The sequence below is a fragment of the Colossoma macropomum genome, unplaced genomic scaffold (assembly GCF_904425465.1).
Source record: "Colossoma macropomum unplaced genomic scaffold, Colossoma_macropomum, whole genome shotgun sequence".
NCBI lineage: Eukaryota > Metazoa > Chordata > Actinopteri > Characiformes > Serrasalmidae > Colossoma > Colossoma macropomum.
Genome location: NW_023494787.1, coordinates 46054099 through 46071604, shown reverse-complemented (window position 1 = coordinate 46071604; position 17506 = coordinate 46054099). Strand labels below are relative to the sequence as shown.

At 38.7% G+C, this 17506-nt stretch overlaps 1 protein-coding gene across 14 annotated transcripts in view; it reads left to right on the top strand.

Moving 5' to 3' along the window:
- The window catches only part of ptk2aa (protein tyrosine kinase 2aa), a 204457-nt gene that overhangs the window by 103622 nt on the left and 83329 nt on the right, over nt 1–17506 (top strand). For all 14 annotated transcript variants that reach the window (XM_036567576.1, XM_036567582.1, XM_036567581.1 and 11 more), the window contains one exon: nt 7668–7834. In XM_036567576.1, coding sequence (XP_036423469.1) covers nt 7668–7834 — 167 coding nt within the window. The remainder of the gene's footprint in view (nt 1–7667; nt 7835–17506) is intronic.

Here is a 17506-nt window from a genome sequence, read left to right as displayed (position 1 = left end):
ACTTTTCCTTGGACAGTGAGCAGTTAAAGCTTCAAAGTTTGCTAATTACAAGCTGCACTCCACTGAGGTGTCATTGTTGGGCTTTGTAGATAAATGCGCCTGTATGTGCTCGCGGAGCCGGGGATACGTGTGTGTCGTGGCATGCTATGCTACGTCGCCTCTCCCTCCAGGTGGGTGGATGTGGTAAAGCCCCTTTGAAGCCCTGTTCGCTCGAGTCTCTCTGCTGGAATGTCTTGCTTTCCTTCTCCGTCAGTGGGAAGTTGAGTACTGAATTCATTAGTTACACGGATCTCCTTGTTTCCTGACTCTGAAGGAAGGAGTCGGGCTTTCTGTCTGAGGAGCAGATGCTGTATTGATCAGTGGGCTTCGCCGAGGCGATTGTTGAGTCCACATCCGCCGGACGGATAAACATCTTGTTCCTCTTCCTCGCCTGGTCCCTGATGGCTTCTCAAATGTCCATTCATGCTCTCTTTGATCGGTGCAGCTCTTCCATCCTGCTGTAATCTCATACCGACACCTCCACTGCCTGTGTGCAGCCTATTGGCTTTCACTACTCGATCTGTATAAACAAAGAGTCTAAATCAAATTTACAGGTTTTCATTTGAACCCAAATGATGCCAGACAGCTGCAACATGTTTGGTGTCTGGAATTCTGGTTCTTTAGTTTTGCATTGAGTGATAAGGCTAATGTACACACTTAAAAAAAAAAAGATGGTTCTTCAAGGGTTCTTTAGTAAAGAAAATGGTTCTCTATAGAACCATGAACACTCAAAGAACGCTTTGCATGATTAAAGGGTTCTTCGCATGATGAAAGCGTCCTCCGGATTAATGGAGAACATGCTGTAGATGCTTCTGTATAGAACCTTTTTGAAAAGCATTGTATATAGCACCAAAAAGACAATAGAAGAACCCCATTTGGGTGCTATATGGAACCATTTTCAAAAAGGTTCTATATAGAACCATCTACAGCAAGTTTTCCATCAAAGAACGCTTTGCATGATTAAAGGGTTCCTTGCATGATGAAATTGTTCTTCAGATTGATGGAGAACATGCTGTAGATGGTTATATATAGAACCTTTTGAAAAGGATTTTATATAGCACCAAAAAGACAATAGAAGAATCCCATTTGGGTGCTATATGGAACCATTTTCAAAAAGGTTCTATATAGAACCATCTACAGCAAATTTTCCATCAAAGAACCCTTCGCATAATTAAAGGGTTCTTTGCATGATGAAAGTGTTCTTCATATTGATGGAGAATGTGCTGTTAATGGTTATATATAGAACCTTTTTGAAAAGGATTTAGTATAGCACCAAAAAGACAATAGAAGAACCCCATTTGGGTGCTGTGTGGAACCATTTTCAAAAAGCTTCTATATAGAAGCATCCACAGCACATTCTCCATCAAAGAACCCTTCGCATAATTAAAGGGTTCTTTGCATGATGAAAGTGTTCTTCATATTGATGGAGAATGTGCTGTTGGTGGTTATATATAGAACCTGGTATATAGAAAAGGATTCTATAGAGCATCAAAAAGACAATAGAAGAACCCTTTTGGGTGCTATCTGGAACCATTTTCAAAACGGTTCTATATAGAAGCATCTATAGCACATTCTCCATCAAAGAACGCTTTGCATGATGAAAACATTCTTCAGATAGATGGAGAACCTGGTATATAGAAAAGGATTCTATATAGCATCAAAAAGACAATAGGAGAACCCTTTTTGGTGCTATATAGAACCCTTTTCAAAAAGGTTATCTGTAGAACCATCTACAGCATGTTCTCCATCAATCTGAAGATAATGCAAATAACCCTTTAATAGTGGCTCATTAATCATAGTTCTATATAGAACCATTTTCTTTACTGTAGAACCCTTGAAGAACCATCTGTGTAGCTAAATGTATTTTGTCTATACTTTTGTCCATATTTATAGATAACAATGTGTCCTAAAATGTCATAAACCCCATTAGCAAGTCCATTTGGAATTGCTTAACAACCGAATGAATTAAGACAAATAACTTTAATGATTAACTTCAGTACTAATTGTTTGGTATAAACTACATTAGCCTGCAGTGCTAAACTAACAAAGCAAACTTCAGACACCAGACGTGTCTTGGCTGATTGACTTTGGGGTAATGGAGTTTGGTGTAAGGAGGAAGACTGCATTTGTCTTTTCCTTTAATATCTGCATCACAAAATATCAGCCTCTAAGCGAACTCTGTCTTCTGGCTCTTTCTCTGTAGGTAATCAGGCTAAGCTTGGCTGGTTTTAAGCAGGAGAGGGATTGATTAGACACAGAGGATAGGAGTCTTGTTGCTAAGGCACGGCTGGCTGAAAGAAGGCTGCTGGTATTAATTGCCACTCTATATGCTTACTCGTGGTGGAGTGCTCTTATGTTGAGGTCTGGCAGGGTGCCAAAGCAAACAGGCCCACAGTGTGGTGACTTCATTAGTCTGATACAGCCTTGATTAGGCCATGTGCGTGTCTTCTGTGTGACTGCCTCAGCTAGCTGGCTCCAGCTAGCTTGAGTCAGCTCACGCCTCGCCCTTTCTGAGTGGGTCTGACGTTTCTGTCCTCCAGCTGGTAACAGGCTTCCTTTGTAGACCGTTCTGTTTCCTTGGTAAACCTTACAAGAGATATTGAGATTTTAAAATTAGGATTTCTCCAGTCAGACGATACTGCAGCGCTAATTCTGTTTGACCTGTACTCAGTTGAAAACAGTATCACATTTGACGTTTTACCTTAGAAACTCTTGGGAATATGTACGCTCATTCCATATTTGATGCCTGGAAGTTGATACAGGATCATGTTTACCACTGTGTTACATCACTTTTCCTTTTAAAAGCACTTAATAATCATTTGAGGACTGAAGACGCCAATTGATCCGCTTGCGAACTCCAAAATGTGTCAATGGTGCCTTCACAGATGTGTAAGTTACCGACTAATACACCCCCCCACACTATGACCAGCTCTGGCTTTTGAACTTTACGTTGGTAACAGTCTGGATTGTCATTTTCTTCTTTGACCTGGGAAACACTGTATCCATTATTTCCATAAATCTGAAAGGTTGACACGTCAGACCACGAAAACACATTTCCATATGTACATCGGTCTGTTTCGGATGAGCTCGAGCCCAGAGAAGGCAGCAGCGTTTCTGGACATTGTTGGCCTCTGCTGTGCGTAGTACAGTCATAATTTGTATTTGTGGATGCAGCAATGAATAGTGTCTAAGTATTCCTGAGCCCATGTGATGATATCCATCACAGAAGCATACTGGTTATTGATGCAGTGCCGTCTTTGTTTACTTTTGTTTTTTTGTCAGTGCCGCAGAGATTTCCCGGAATTTCCTGAATCTTTTGATGATCTACTGTAGGAGGTGAAATACCTGAAATCAGTGTTCAAAAAAGAATGAATTTGATGGAACAGAACATTAAATATCTTGTCTTTGTACTTTTTTAGATACATGTTAATGTAGACATACAAATCTCTGCTTTTGGTTTTTGTTTGCGTTTCACATACTGTCCCAGCTTTTTGTAGTAAATGGTTACAGATTAAATCTATAAGAAATGTCTTGCCTCAGCAGAGAAATAGGCCTGCGGTTCTTTGGACATCAGAACATAAGCAGCTCATAAGACAATCCGCGGTACATTTGCTCAGTGTGTGTTGTAGCCAAGGCCCCCCCATAATGTCAGATCACTCAGTCATCACTCATGCGGTTTGCTTGCAGCATACAGTGGCCTCGAGATGAGGTTTAATGATTTGGAGGCAAATTGCTTTTGTTACTAATTGAGCATCACTGCAGATGAGTTTTTGAATCATTACTGCTTTATGAATATGTTCATTGGGGACTCAGTACATGCTGCTATTCTCTCAAGTGCAAAAAAAACAAGCGTTCTGGAAACAAGATGTTGGATTTTTAATAAGGCTATCCAGAATTCTAAGTATTGAATCAACAAAAATGTGGCCCTCATGGATAAGTAAGCACTACCCGAATGTCTTTTTATACTTTAATGTCAGGAACACGCTAGATAATATTAATTCAGTGGGTAATAAAATTAAGGAGTTGAACAACAACTCACAGGCCTCAGACGTTAACCTCTCACTGACTACTGATAGTGGGAGTCTAAGTCATGGCAAAGCCAGGCTTAATAGTCAGTTATTGTAATGGTAGGTTTAGAGAAGTCCTGCTCTTTGGTGTATCAGGAGATCACCACCGGATTTGTACTGGGATGGATTTCAGTGAATAGTCTTTTAATAATTTTTTTTTGGTGTTTGGCGTACATACTGTGTTTCTTGTAATGGCTCCCCACCATTCTCAAACCATTTTAGAGTGGGTTTAATGGATGAGTTTGATTTTTAAGGGATGGGTTCATGTTTTGTTAATAGATTACTGTTGATGTATTTAGTCTTAGTGTATGATGCATGTTTTCTTGAATTAGTTTTTGTTTTGTTTGTTTTTAGTTTTTGTGAGTTTGTCTACCTCAAACAAATATGTATGTAATTCTAAGTGTCTGGATTGGTAGAAAATCTGTTATACTGCTATAGAATCAGGTTTAGGAAGGTAAATGTGTAAACGACAAACCACTAATGGGCAAATAAACAATTGTGCAGCCATTGCTATCCATTAAAGAATGTTAATATTATTTAATTTGAAAATAAACAACAATTCCTGTTTGAATAGAAACATTTTTGCATCGTTCAAATAAGGACACAGTAGGCAGTTGGTTCTGCTAGATAGGCCTTCTAAAAATGAAGCATACAGCTAAAAATTGTGGGGTTGGGGAGCACTTTGGAGAGGAAGATGGTGCAGCTATGATGATGATGCACAATATGAAAAGCAAACGTCCACGTCCATGTTCTGCAAGAGGAAGTGTGATGTCCGGCGGTGTGAGGTAATCATACCTGGGTGAGCCTAAGCTAGACCCGGTCACAGCAATCATATTCGTTTTAACTTAAATGGGAATTCCACCTATTTTTTTTTACTTTCTTCATTATTCAATGGTTGAGATGTGAACAAAGTTGTTCAGAGTGTTTTGATGTTCATTGTAGAGAAACTTACTGACTCAGATTACTTTACAGTAGTGGTGACAGGACCCAGGACTCGCAATATCTACAATGCAGATATTGGCATTTTATATGCTAATTTATTATCCAGAATGACCAGTGAACCTACACGTGTCTTCTGAGTTTTTATGTGTAATGTTGTTATTGGTAACTTATTGGTAAAAAACTTTTGGGGGGGATTATTTTGACTTTTGACAGTGGATTTAAAATAACTATATTGTAGCCCAAAAGCTTATCATAAAACAACGTCTTAGGAATCAGGCAGCATATTCATAACTTTCTGTTAGGGACCTTTTAGGGGCATTAGATTCTTTGTATGTCTGGTTCCTGTCGCCACCACTGTTGACATCTCAACCATTTAATTCTGCAGAAATGTACAATTTATTGACTTTGAATGCGACTCAGCCAGTCAGATTTCAGAACCCAAACTGTCCATTTTATACTTGATATTTTGATGGGTTTGATTTCAGGCTTGAAAGTAACTAATGATGATTAACAGTCTAAAGAATTCTCCAAAATTTGCTTCCCTAATCAGGCCACCGTGTCTTTCCAGGAGTGTTTCTAGTACTTGATGGTTCGTAGTCATTTTGCAGGAAAGGCCTTACATCATTAATGAGTTTGCTTTGCTAATGTGTGTCCTCTTGGGCGTTTCGCTTCTTTACTGACAGCTCAGACAGTTACTTTCCACTTTTAGTGACGATCACCGCACTTCCTTCACATCGTCATCCTCAGAGACGTCCAGCGTCTGCTATTACAGCGTGGAAATGGGACGCAGCCGGACCCCGGGGGTCTGCCATGGCGAACACCCTGTCATAAATAAGCTATGGCCCCAAAGTGTGTGGGCTGGGCTGTCACAGTGAATAGCACTCAGATGCGTTTCAGGGGATGTCCTTTCATTCACTGTCTGAACTGTAACAGTGGAGTCTGTTCCTTTGAGATCCAGTCCATGTACGGAATTGGTTTTAGGGGCTAAAAGCGTTTTGAGAAGGATGCTAGAAACAGTTTCAGTAGAGTTTTTTTAAACCTTAACGTAAGAGACTGTTCAGTTCAAGGGCTTAATGCTATCTGAGTTTTTTCTGTTTATTGACTGGTTGATCCTTCAGCCAAGCGAGGAACCAGAGATTTTCCGACACAGTAAGCCTCCTTGTGGATTACGGTTGATGCTAACCCAGTGACTGCAGTTAATGCGGTCAGTGTGGGAGCAGGTCAAGGGTGCAGTGTTGAGGCAGCGTCTGATAGCTGTGGGCTCGATCAGATTGTGTAGGTGGCCGCTCGTTGCTGCCAACCCATCTCCACGGCCCTAATCCTATCAAAACGCCCAGCTCCATCTAGCCAAGAGCGCTGCCGTGGCAACCGAACCGCTCACGCTGTCAACTTGTAAGACCCTCTGCTCGGCAGGGATGATGTCATCTGACATGAAGTTGTCCACTCTTATCTTGTCATTGCTAATGTATTTCTGTAAAGGAGAAGAGATGGTAATTCTTTTAATATATCCCATTAATTTAGTTTTAAGAGTTTGATATTGTCTTTAATTCCAGTTCAGTTCCAGTCAGTGTTTAATTTTAGTGATGTGTACAGCAGTGGTCTGCAAGTTAATTGCCTGCATGTGTCAGTTGCATGTGATGTACATGTGTCATGCGTGTGGAATCTGGTCAAAAATGTATTTCTTCATAAATGATTCAGGTAATATTTAAAAGAAAAAGTCTCAGAGCAGAATTTGCCATGACACGGTAACGTACCCCTTCACTTGCAGTGACCTTAAGAACCCTGAGCTGAAGGTTTAGCATTGGGTATAAAGCTTTCAATAATTTAGCCTAGTTAGTTATAGTAGCCACTAGTTGATAGTGCTAAACAAAAGCTGCATTCCATTGGACCAGCCACAGTGCAGCTTAACTTTTTTTCTTGCTATCAAATCATCAGTGTAGAAAATGGATATACTGTCAGATTATGACTATTAACAATGAATGCTCATGAAAACTCAGGATGCACTGAAAATCTTCGGCCAAAAATGGTCAAAAATGGCACTTTTGGTTATTGTCCACGAAGAGAAAAAGGATAGATTTAATCACCATGGATTAAATAAGCTTACAAAATCTAAGGCTTCAAAAATACCTATTGTGGCAATGAAAATGAAAATTAGTGATTAAAAAGGCGTTCAAACAGTCGGATCAGTAACAGATCAACAGTGAAAATATCGGCTGCATGGAACTATTTCACAGTTTCTACCAGAGACATTTGGCAAGAAATTTAACATATAAATAATTTTTTTAAAAAAGTTGTCGAGGACATTGGATTTTGTGGCACAAGTCATTTCAATATATGTATTTTATGTTGTATTTATTGAGCTTTTCTCAGTTTTTGGTTTCAGTTTTAGCCCAGTCTGTCCTGAATTTCGATTTTATCTTGAGCCGACGATCACTCCAACCACTACTAGCATTCGAAATGCAATATTAGATAAAACAAATACATTAGAAGCTATTAAAGACAATCAGTTTGAGCACAGTGCTGCCTAAGTCAGTGTTTTCTCTGTTTTTGGACTGTGTTTTTGTAGTAATAATAATAATAATGTAATAGTAACGTAAGCTCTTAATCTTGCTCATTCAGGGGATCATTCAGAAGATTGTGGACATCCACAAGGTGAAATGTGTGGCGTGTTTCGGCCTGCGACTCAGCCACGTCCAGTCAGGGGAGGTCCACTGGCTCCACCCCGATATGGGCGTGTCCCACGTGAGGGAGAAATACGAGCAGAACCGACCACAGGATGAGTGGAGGTGAGTCACAGTCATGCACACACGTACCTCACATCCTCCATCGCTGCACTCCTCCATGATATCAGCCACAGAGGGTGGTGAGTTACTTGTTTTGTGAACGGAAGTGAAAGGAATGGGATCTGAATAACATTTCTGTCCTACAAAATACGCTGCAATTTTCACAGCAGGAAAAGTGCTCCGTACTTCATACTGATGTATATGACATTCAAACAGCTTAAAAGAGAATTTCCAGTTTTACTTACATCATTCAGGTGTAAACAAAGTCATTCAGTGTGGTTTAATGAAATAGTTCATTGTAGATTCGCCAGGTCTGATTTCTGGTGGTGGTAACCGTATGTAAATGGTTTATATATATATATATATATATATATATATATATATATATATATATATATAGATATATATATAGATATTTATATAGATATATAGATAGATATAGATATATACACACACACATGAAATAGTTCATTGTAGATTCCCCAGCTCTGATTTCTGGTGGTGGTAACCGTATGTATATGGTTTTTATATATATATATATATATATATATATATATATATATATATATATATATATATATATAGATATATATAGATATTTATATAGATATATAGATAGATATAGATATCTCGTTGCTGTCTGAAGAAAACCTTGTATCTCCATTTTTGTCATTTTTCAGTTTTTGAAAATAATTTGCCTGTTGCTCTTTACATTCTGTATAAATTTCATGATGAATGGACCAAAAGAAACGGCCCAAAATGACTTGGAAAAAAGTCTGGTTCCATTGACTTACATTAGAAGTAAAACAGTTTTTTTCCATCTCCTGTAAAGTTATAATTTTGGAGATACAAGATTTTTTCCGATAACAGCGATATATATATATGTTTTATATGTAATGTTGCTGATGGTAAAATGGTAATAAATCTGAAAATATGTTTTTTTTTCTGGGGACTATTTTGCCTTAGAACACCCTGTAGGTACCTCTTTGCCATGAATGAACTAACTTTATCACGAAACTAGCATAAAACAATATCTCAGGCATAATAACGTTATGTGATATAGCTTTTAGACCAATTACACACACGATGACTTTGTTTATTTCTTAATGACTGAGTTTTGCAGAATTTTTTTAAAATTGGTGGAATTTCCCTTTTCTTAGGTGGCTTTTTTAGCACCTCGTGCTGTGCCTAAAAAGAGGGCTTCAGCTTTCAGTGTATATGTTTCTGAAATGATGAAGGTTCCTAATAACTGAAAAGATAATCAAAAGTGTATTGTTTTCAGAGTGATGAATTCAGTTGAGCAGTCATAACGGCCTTTTAAGGGTGTTGCAGGATCACTATTGAATTACTAAACCACAGACACAATATCGTAGGCTGGGCGAGTAGATACGAAACACAGATCCACCCCCCCGGAGTAGCAGGCAGTCCTGGTTGTCATGGTAATTCACCCGGCAGTTGTGGCACTGCGGCAGAAGGAGAGCTGTAACTGACAGACTTCTAAATCTGCGTTTGTGTCCAGGGGCATGTGCTCGTGTGCACATATGTTTGTGTGCAGCCGCTGCTCTTCAGCAGTGCTGTTGGGTAGATTCCCTCTATTTAAAGGCACTATTATCATATGTTTCATCAGAAATTTCACAATACAGTAGCAGTCAGAAGTTTTCAGCGATGGGTTTTCTTTATTTTTATTATGACCCATATTTTAGAATAATGGTGACATCAAAACTATGAATTAATACATATTTTTCATATGAACCGATTGGCTCAAACATAACAGGGAGGACACGTTATTTACTTTTAACAGGGCACACATAGGAATTAGGTTAGTATCATTACTGGAGCTGTAATATTTTCCAGCCCCAAATTTCATTAAAGTTCTAAATGAAAACAGCTTGTTAAGGGTGCATATCAAGAATCTTTTTAAGACAAAACAGCCATGAGGTACAAGGTATTCATTAAAAAAAAAAAAAAACTGTAGACCAAAAATGATTAAAGCAGCTTTGCAAGGCCTGGAAGACCACCAGAACTGCCCCCATCAGAGCAAAGCTTTCATCTTTGAGAGAGAGAGAGGAGAAAATCAAGCTCCACTCTTGCTTGTTTAAGAATATTATTAGATTATTCAGCCTGTTCTTGTACTTTTGTCTTGTTATTTGAGTTCCATTAAAGCTATTTTGGCAGATGATTTTACTTGTTAAACACATTTTTCTTGAAATAAGCAAGATTAACTGCATTATTTCTCAAAATAAGTGCAATTATCTGCCATTGGAGTTACACACTCTTACCAGATAAAACAAGAAAACAGGACAAACAAGAACAAAGAAGAAAAAAGAATAGGTTGAATAATCTAATAATATTATTATGATAATGTCATTATGAGAAATATTAGAAATACTGAGTACATTTAAGATTTTAAGGTTTTTGTTTGCTAAGATTTGCAGATCTTTGCACCTTTTGCTTAGTCCTCCCTCAGACATAAATACATGAGGGTCAGAAACGCTAACACAAGGCCCAGAAACTACGCCTTTAGGCTTGTGTACCAACTCCGTACATAACACTCAGAAAGAATGCGTCCGACGTGCGCCTGACACTAGTACAAAACGTTTACAAAATGCCACCCAGTGTTTTTATAAGCCTCAAATACTCATGTTTATAAATCTGTTATTAACTAATTTTATCTGAACAAAAACTTATAGCGCAAAATAAAACCTGCCCATTGTGGCTGGCTTGAGCACATGATGCTTTCATTACACACCATCAGCTACGGCTATTATCGTTAACTAGGCTAACTTGGCAACAACATCTAGCTAATGTTAAAGTTTCAGGCTTGAGACTTTCAAGGACTCTTTACATAAAGTCACTTTATGTGTCACCTTATCATAGTGAAAGTTTTCCATCCCAGAATTTGGTTTAAAAACATAATTTAACATAAATCAGTCTTTGATCTGATTCTGCAGTAACGGGCCTGCATGCAGGTACTTGCAGGCCACTGATCTAAGACCTTTCAATCACCATCATCCTCCTCATAAGCAGCATGGTGAAAACCTGAATAGCAGCTGATCCCAGTAAGCAGGACCAAAGAAAGACAAAGGCAAGCAGTGAATGGCTCTGGAAGTGGAGCGGCCGGTGATTTAAAAGCCCATGCTGGCCACTTCTGTTGTTTTGTTTGGGCACTCAAGCTCTGAGATACGGGTATGCTAACAAAGCCTGTTCCAGCCGACGTGAGGACGGTGAAAGGGAGGTACAGCTGGCTGGAGTTTGAAAACATCCTGATGAGAGTGGGTAGAGACGTATTGTCTGAAGTGGTTTATAGATGCAGGGGCATGGAAAATGCCATCTGTGAGGGGGTGTGTGGAGGGTGGAGGGTGTAACTCGTGTCCTAAAGCCTCACAGACACAGACCTGTTACCATTCTGAGTGTTTAAGCCCATCACTCTTCACCCCCTGTACTGTAATGGCAGCACTGAAGGCCCTGAAGGTGGTACACAAAGTACAAGATGCGTCCTCAAGATTTTAAAGTTGACATACAACACCAGTCCAATGTTGGGAAACATTGAAGGACAGTACAGCACTGTGCAAAAATTAGAGACCACCCATCATTTATTTCTGGTCAAAACAGTCATTAAGGACAGGTTGTTCATTTTCAACATAGATTGAACATATAAACTTAAACAGAAGCCTCAACAATTAAATAAACATTTTAGTATTTACTCTTTGCCTTTATTACAGCTTCTGTTCTTTTCAGGAGACCCACTTTCATTTTTTCAAAGAAATCTGCAGGGATATTCAAGTCTTTGAGGTTATTTGCAACCCTTTCTGTTTCTCACAATTCAAGTAATCCCTAAAATATTCAATGTTGTAGAGGTCTGGACTCTGGGCTGGTCAGTCCATTGTTCTGAGAACACCAGCAGCTTCTTTGTTTTTATTTCTTTTTTTTCTTTTTTCATCTTCTCACAGTGGAAGGATGGACAGAAACATCTGTGGATGCTTTCAGATCTGAAGCAGGAGTGGTGCTGTTTATCTGATGTAGACAGTTTTGGTGGACGTCTCTCAACAACATGCTTGTGAGACCCCATCGCTTATTTAAACCTGGTTTTAAAAGAAAACATGCAAACTGTCCACTGCTAGTTGCTCAGATGTTAGTAAATTGAGTGGAATAAATCAGCCACATTTCAAATAATTTACTACGTAAAAAAATCTGGAATGTAGTCAATTTATCTAATATTATATTATTATAAGAATATTGTAAGAATGCTGAGATTGTTGTACTTATTTCTAGAAGTTCTTACTTGTTTTAAGTTATCTATTGAAAATGTTTTATTCCATTGGCAGATTATTTTACTTGTTAAACACGTTTTTTTCACTAGATAATGACTTAAAATAAGTAAAATGATTGTATAATATTCTTAGAATAATCTCACAATGAGAAATATTAGATATATTGACTACATTTAAGATGTTTTCACTTACTAAGATATCAATTTCTGCAGTGTTGAGATTTGAAATGTGGCTGAATTAATTCACTCAGTTTACTAAAGTTTGAGCAACTAGCAGCAGAGATTTCTGTATGCTTTCTTTTAAAAGCAGGCTTAAATTAATGATGGGGTCTCAGTAGCATGTTGTTCAGAGACGTCCACCAAAACTGTCCCAGTCAGATAGAGAACACTTTAAAATCAAGCTCCAGTCTTGCTTCAGATCTGAAAAAATCCACAGGTGTTTCTGTCCATCCTTCCACTGTGAGAAGACGACTCAGCACTATAAGTCTGAAAGATGTGCAGAAAAGGAGACAAGACACTCAGATCGGATGTAGCAGAGGATAAGACTGAACTTTGGAGGTGTGGAAAAATACCCCTGCAGATTTCCTTGAAAACTGAAAGCAAATCTGCTGAAAAGAATGAAGAACTTGTACTTGATGGCTGTTTTGACTGGAATCGTGTGAAAAGACGCAGTGCAAAGTTTGCTGTGTTGTGCTGAACGGTTCGTGTCAGTTTCACAAATATTATTTTTTAGCAGAATGAAATAACAGCTCTGTAGAGTGTTTTGGTGGACAAATATTTCAGTTATTCACGCTGCCATCCTGTGTGCATCTGTGCTTTCCTGTGCACATTAGTAAAGCACGCGTTGATTTTAGTCACACTGTGAGTGCATTTTGCAATCAGGCTACTGTGTTCAGTGTTCATTTCTGAATAAGTCTGGTAAGCATTTAATGCAGACCACTACTACCATTAAAATAAGATGTTAGAAAAGGAAAACCTCTATCAATCACTGGCTACATGTGAAGATTTCTGCCAATCCAATTGAATACATTCCGATTATAGATTAAGACTGAGGTGTTTATTCTCACTCTACTCAACAATCTGATGAAAAATCTTTGTTTACATGCTCACTACAAGTAATCAGATCCAAAATGACGCGCATGCGTGGAGAATCACTTAGTGTAGATGTTACCATGAGAACCAGCATCACGTGAGTCCAGTCGGAGTGAGATGAGCAGCAGTGAGCAGCGCTTGTGTTTTTAATTGCTTTAAAATGATGTCAGACTCAGGAAAACGTCCTTCACATGTTCTTATTAAAGAAGGCCGAGAGGAAGACGTCGTGTTCTGAGACACATAAGCTGGACGTCCGTCCCACCGCCATCTTTTAAAGATCAGAGCATAAACTTCGTCTCTTCTGCAGACCAGTTTCTGCTCCGCCATGTTGAACGTTGTACACTTTCGCTATCAGAACGTACTTAGACTTTCAGATAGGGAATGTAATCAGATACAGGAGTTTACATTGATATTATTCTTCTATTTAATGGATTATTTACAGGATTACCCACCTCGTTCAATCTGATAGAAACTGTATTCTGAATGGCCTCAATCGGACTAGTCTGTTCTGATTGAGGTGTTTACATGGACGTATTCTATTCCGATTGAGCTGTTAGTTGGATTATTAATGGATTATTAGTCTGCATGTAAACGTGGCTACTGATAAGAAGCTTTTTTGCGTACTAGATAAAGCTGAGGTTGGGCCCAGAGTAAAAATACTGTGTGGACCACTGCATCAAGGACTATTTGGAGAGCCCAGTGCTGAGTCCAAGCTGCTACGAACTTATGGTGCGATTGAGGCTTTCACAGCTGCTTCTTTCAGGAGTTCCAAATTAGTCTCCCTGCTGAAGGCAGGATAGAGTCTGAGAGCTTTGAGTAAAGAGGATGGCAGCGAGAAGAGATTAAGTGTAAAACACGGTGATGTCATTTACAAGACCGAAGCAGGGCAACTAATTGGAGTGATGGAACTGAACACTTCACATTGCTTTTCTGTGTCAAAATTGTGACGTCTGAGAGAGAAACAGTGATAGAGAGAGCAGTGAAAAGTCTACTGCACTGGCGCAGTCCTCCATTCTCAGAATCCTCTTTCTATGAAGCTGTTCTGTTCATTTCCTCAGCTCCTGCTTTATCCGTTTCTCATCGTCCGCAGCTCATTGGAACAAAGCGGAAGATTTACCACCAAGAAAATCCAATATATGTGCAGCTCTTTACTTCCTTACTGCTGCTCATTTGTTCCAGCTGATTACTTTCATTGTGTTGTTTGTCTAGGATTGATGTCTCACTTTGATCCTAGCAGAACGCCAGTATTCCTTTCTTCCTGATCTTCTTATACCATTCATCACTCCCGGAGAGTTTGCTTAAGACTCCTCTGCACAACACATGTTTTTGTCACTCGAGGCCCCGAGGCGATGTTGTAATCAGACGAGGGGGTGGGTTCAGAACCGGGGCGAACCGTGGAAACGTGCCTCGCTCAGTAGAAAACAGTGAAGCCTCGGGGCTATCTGCTCTCAACCCTGTCTAAGCTTGTCAGCCAGGTGAGGTCATCATCAGCCAGCCTACAGAAAGTAGAAGAAGCTTCAGGAGAACTCGTCTTCACACCTGCACGGCCACACAGGCTGCTCTGGTTTTTCCTTGGGTGGTGACCAGGGATGGGTGTGGTTATTCAGATACTCTATGGTGCACTTAAACAGTTGTTATAAAATCTTAAACTTGAGACAGTACTGTGCTAAAGTCAGAGACCACCCTTTGTTTTTTTTCATTTAGAGTCAAAACAACTATAAAGTACAAAGCAGAACACTGACTTAACATAAAATTACAAAGAAGCCTCAACAATTAAGTATAATATAATTTTTTTCAGTATTTAGTGTGTCCACACTTACCTTTATTACACCTTCCACTCTTTTCAGGAGACTCTCTTTCAGATTTTATTAGTGGAATATTATTCCACGTCGCTAAAGTTCAGTCTTAGAAGTTGGTTGCATTTTCTTACAAAACAAGTAATTCCAAAATTTAAACTTAAGGAATGTTTAAAAGCGTTAATAACATTGTAAAATATTTTAATTATTCCTTCTTTGATATATTGTTGGGACATTCGCGTATTATTTGTAGAAATGTAAATAGCAAAAATGGTTGAAATGCCCATCTTTAGTTGTGACAGGTCTTTGTCTCTTTGTGTGGCTGGGTGGAATGTCTTGGTCGACCTGAGAAACCTTGAGCTTGCAGAATGATGTCATTGCCGTGAGGGAGTTGGAGGACAATGCACTTTAATCTCCGAGGAGCTTGAGAAGCCTCGCTGATCTTCACCACTTGCTGTCCCCGTAGGCTCTGTGGAATTGAGTGCCACACCGATAATTGTGTTATTTATGATGTTTGGTGATCCCAGTCCCCCACATCATCTTAGCGCACGTCTCAAATTTCAAAGGCAACAATGAGACACCCCCCCCTCCAGAAAAGATTACTTCAGCTTATGTCATATCAGGTGTCTGCAGTGGTCTCTTTGTGGTATTAAAGCTACACCATAGTACCTTATTAGATTATTATAATGATGAACGAGAGCTGCGCTAATGACATGAGACGAGACCTAGAAAGAATGTTATATGAATAGAATCATTTAGTATGAAGTGCCATGGCAGAAATCTGGACACATCTGTAGAATAGCTTTCTTTAATTTCATTTTATGTTATTAGTAGACATTTAAGAAGATTTTCTTTCTTAAGACACTCGTGAATCTGGCCCTTGTTGTCTAAAGTGGCTGCCCGCAGCGTTCAGCTACAAAATGAAGTTTTGTTGATTTTTATAGTTCATGATAAACTCTGGACACATCTGTAGAATAGCTTTCCTCAACTTCTGCTATTTCAGCATTTTATGTTATAAGTAAAGACATTGGAACTGTTTTGGACTCGGACTCTCAGAATCTGTGCACACATCATGCGGACATATGGACTTTAGATTACGGTCACTATTTCTCTTGTTTCTATTTAAAAACATAAATAAAAAAATGAAATCTTCCGTCTGTAAAGTCAAAATTAAACATATTCACAAATAGAAAGAACAGAATGTGTGAATGTAATCTATAGCGTCCATAAGTCAGAGATAGAACAACTGGATTCATGAAAGCTTTCTTAAGAAAAAACTTGCGATGGTTCACTAAAAAGTTCGTAACAATGTTCTTAAATGCAATTTGAATTAATTCCTTAAGATTTTCTCAAGAAAATCTTCATTGTTTTCTTATGTAGACGGTGGTGCGTTTTATAACTTACCATAAACGCAGCGAGATACATTTTTTATTTGTATTAAACGTTTTTTACGTTATTTTATCCACTCAGAGGAGCAAAATGGAGGAAATACATCAAACCAAGCATTTAAAAAATTTAGCTAACAAAAACTGGAGGGGATGGTGGAAGAAACAGCCAACAGGAAGAAAATCCTCCGTGGAAAATACGACAATTGTGGAGAGTTTAGATGCTCACCTCACCAACTCTCACTAAGACAAGTGTGAGTCTATCGTAAGGTTAAGATCACATTTAGGAACAGTGTTTTCAAGAAAACCACTTGTTCTTAGAATTATTACTAAGAAAATAGCTAAGAAAGCAAATAAGAGAATTCTTAAGAAGGTTTTTGAAGAATAGCCGTTTTTATAACGTTTTTTCTCAAGAATGAAGTGAAGAAAAACACACATTTAAGAAGATTTTTTTTTTTTAAGACACTTTTGTGAATCCGGCCCCTGTTGTCTGTAGTGGCTGCCCGCAGCTTTCAGCTACACAGAGTTCTTTTCATTTTTATAGCTCACAGAAAGTCATACTGTGTCCTAAACCACAAGGTCTGTGCTCTGAACAGTTAGGTGCTCTTAAATAAGGCAGTTTTTGCTCTTAATATTAGTGGAGTTTGAGGAAAATCTTGGGGATGCATTTACATGAAAGACAGATGATGATTGACCGCTATTGTTTATTAGCAGCATTAGACTCATAGCTCCAGTTCTAAACTGAAGAAGCAAAATTTGGACAACAGACATGTCTTCGCTGGGAAGCTGCATCTGGGATAGGTGGACAATTATGTAAATTCCTTTAAGCCAAGCTTTTAAATAAAAATGTTGTTAATATTATGAAAAAATACATTTAGTCTGCATAATGCATACCCACTGACGGAGTATTATAACATGTAGATAATCAGTATTAGTACTGATGTGTTTGATAATCTGTATGCGTCAAACTGCATTGTGCTCTTATGACAGATGCCACATTTTGGAGCACTAGGCTGACGAAATGACCACTACTGATCGTTTTTCACTCAGTGGTTCATGCAATTTGTCTCTCTTCCAGCTACAGTTGTTCATTCTTGTGGTACTTGCCACCCGAGTAGCGTGGTAGTCATTC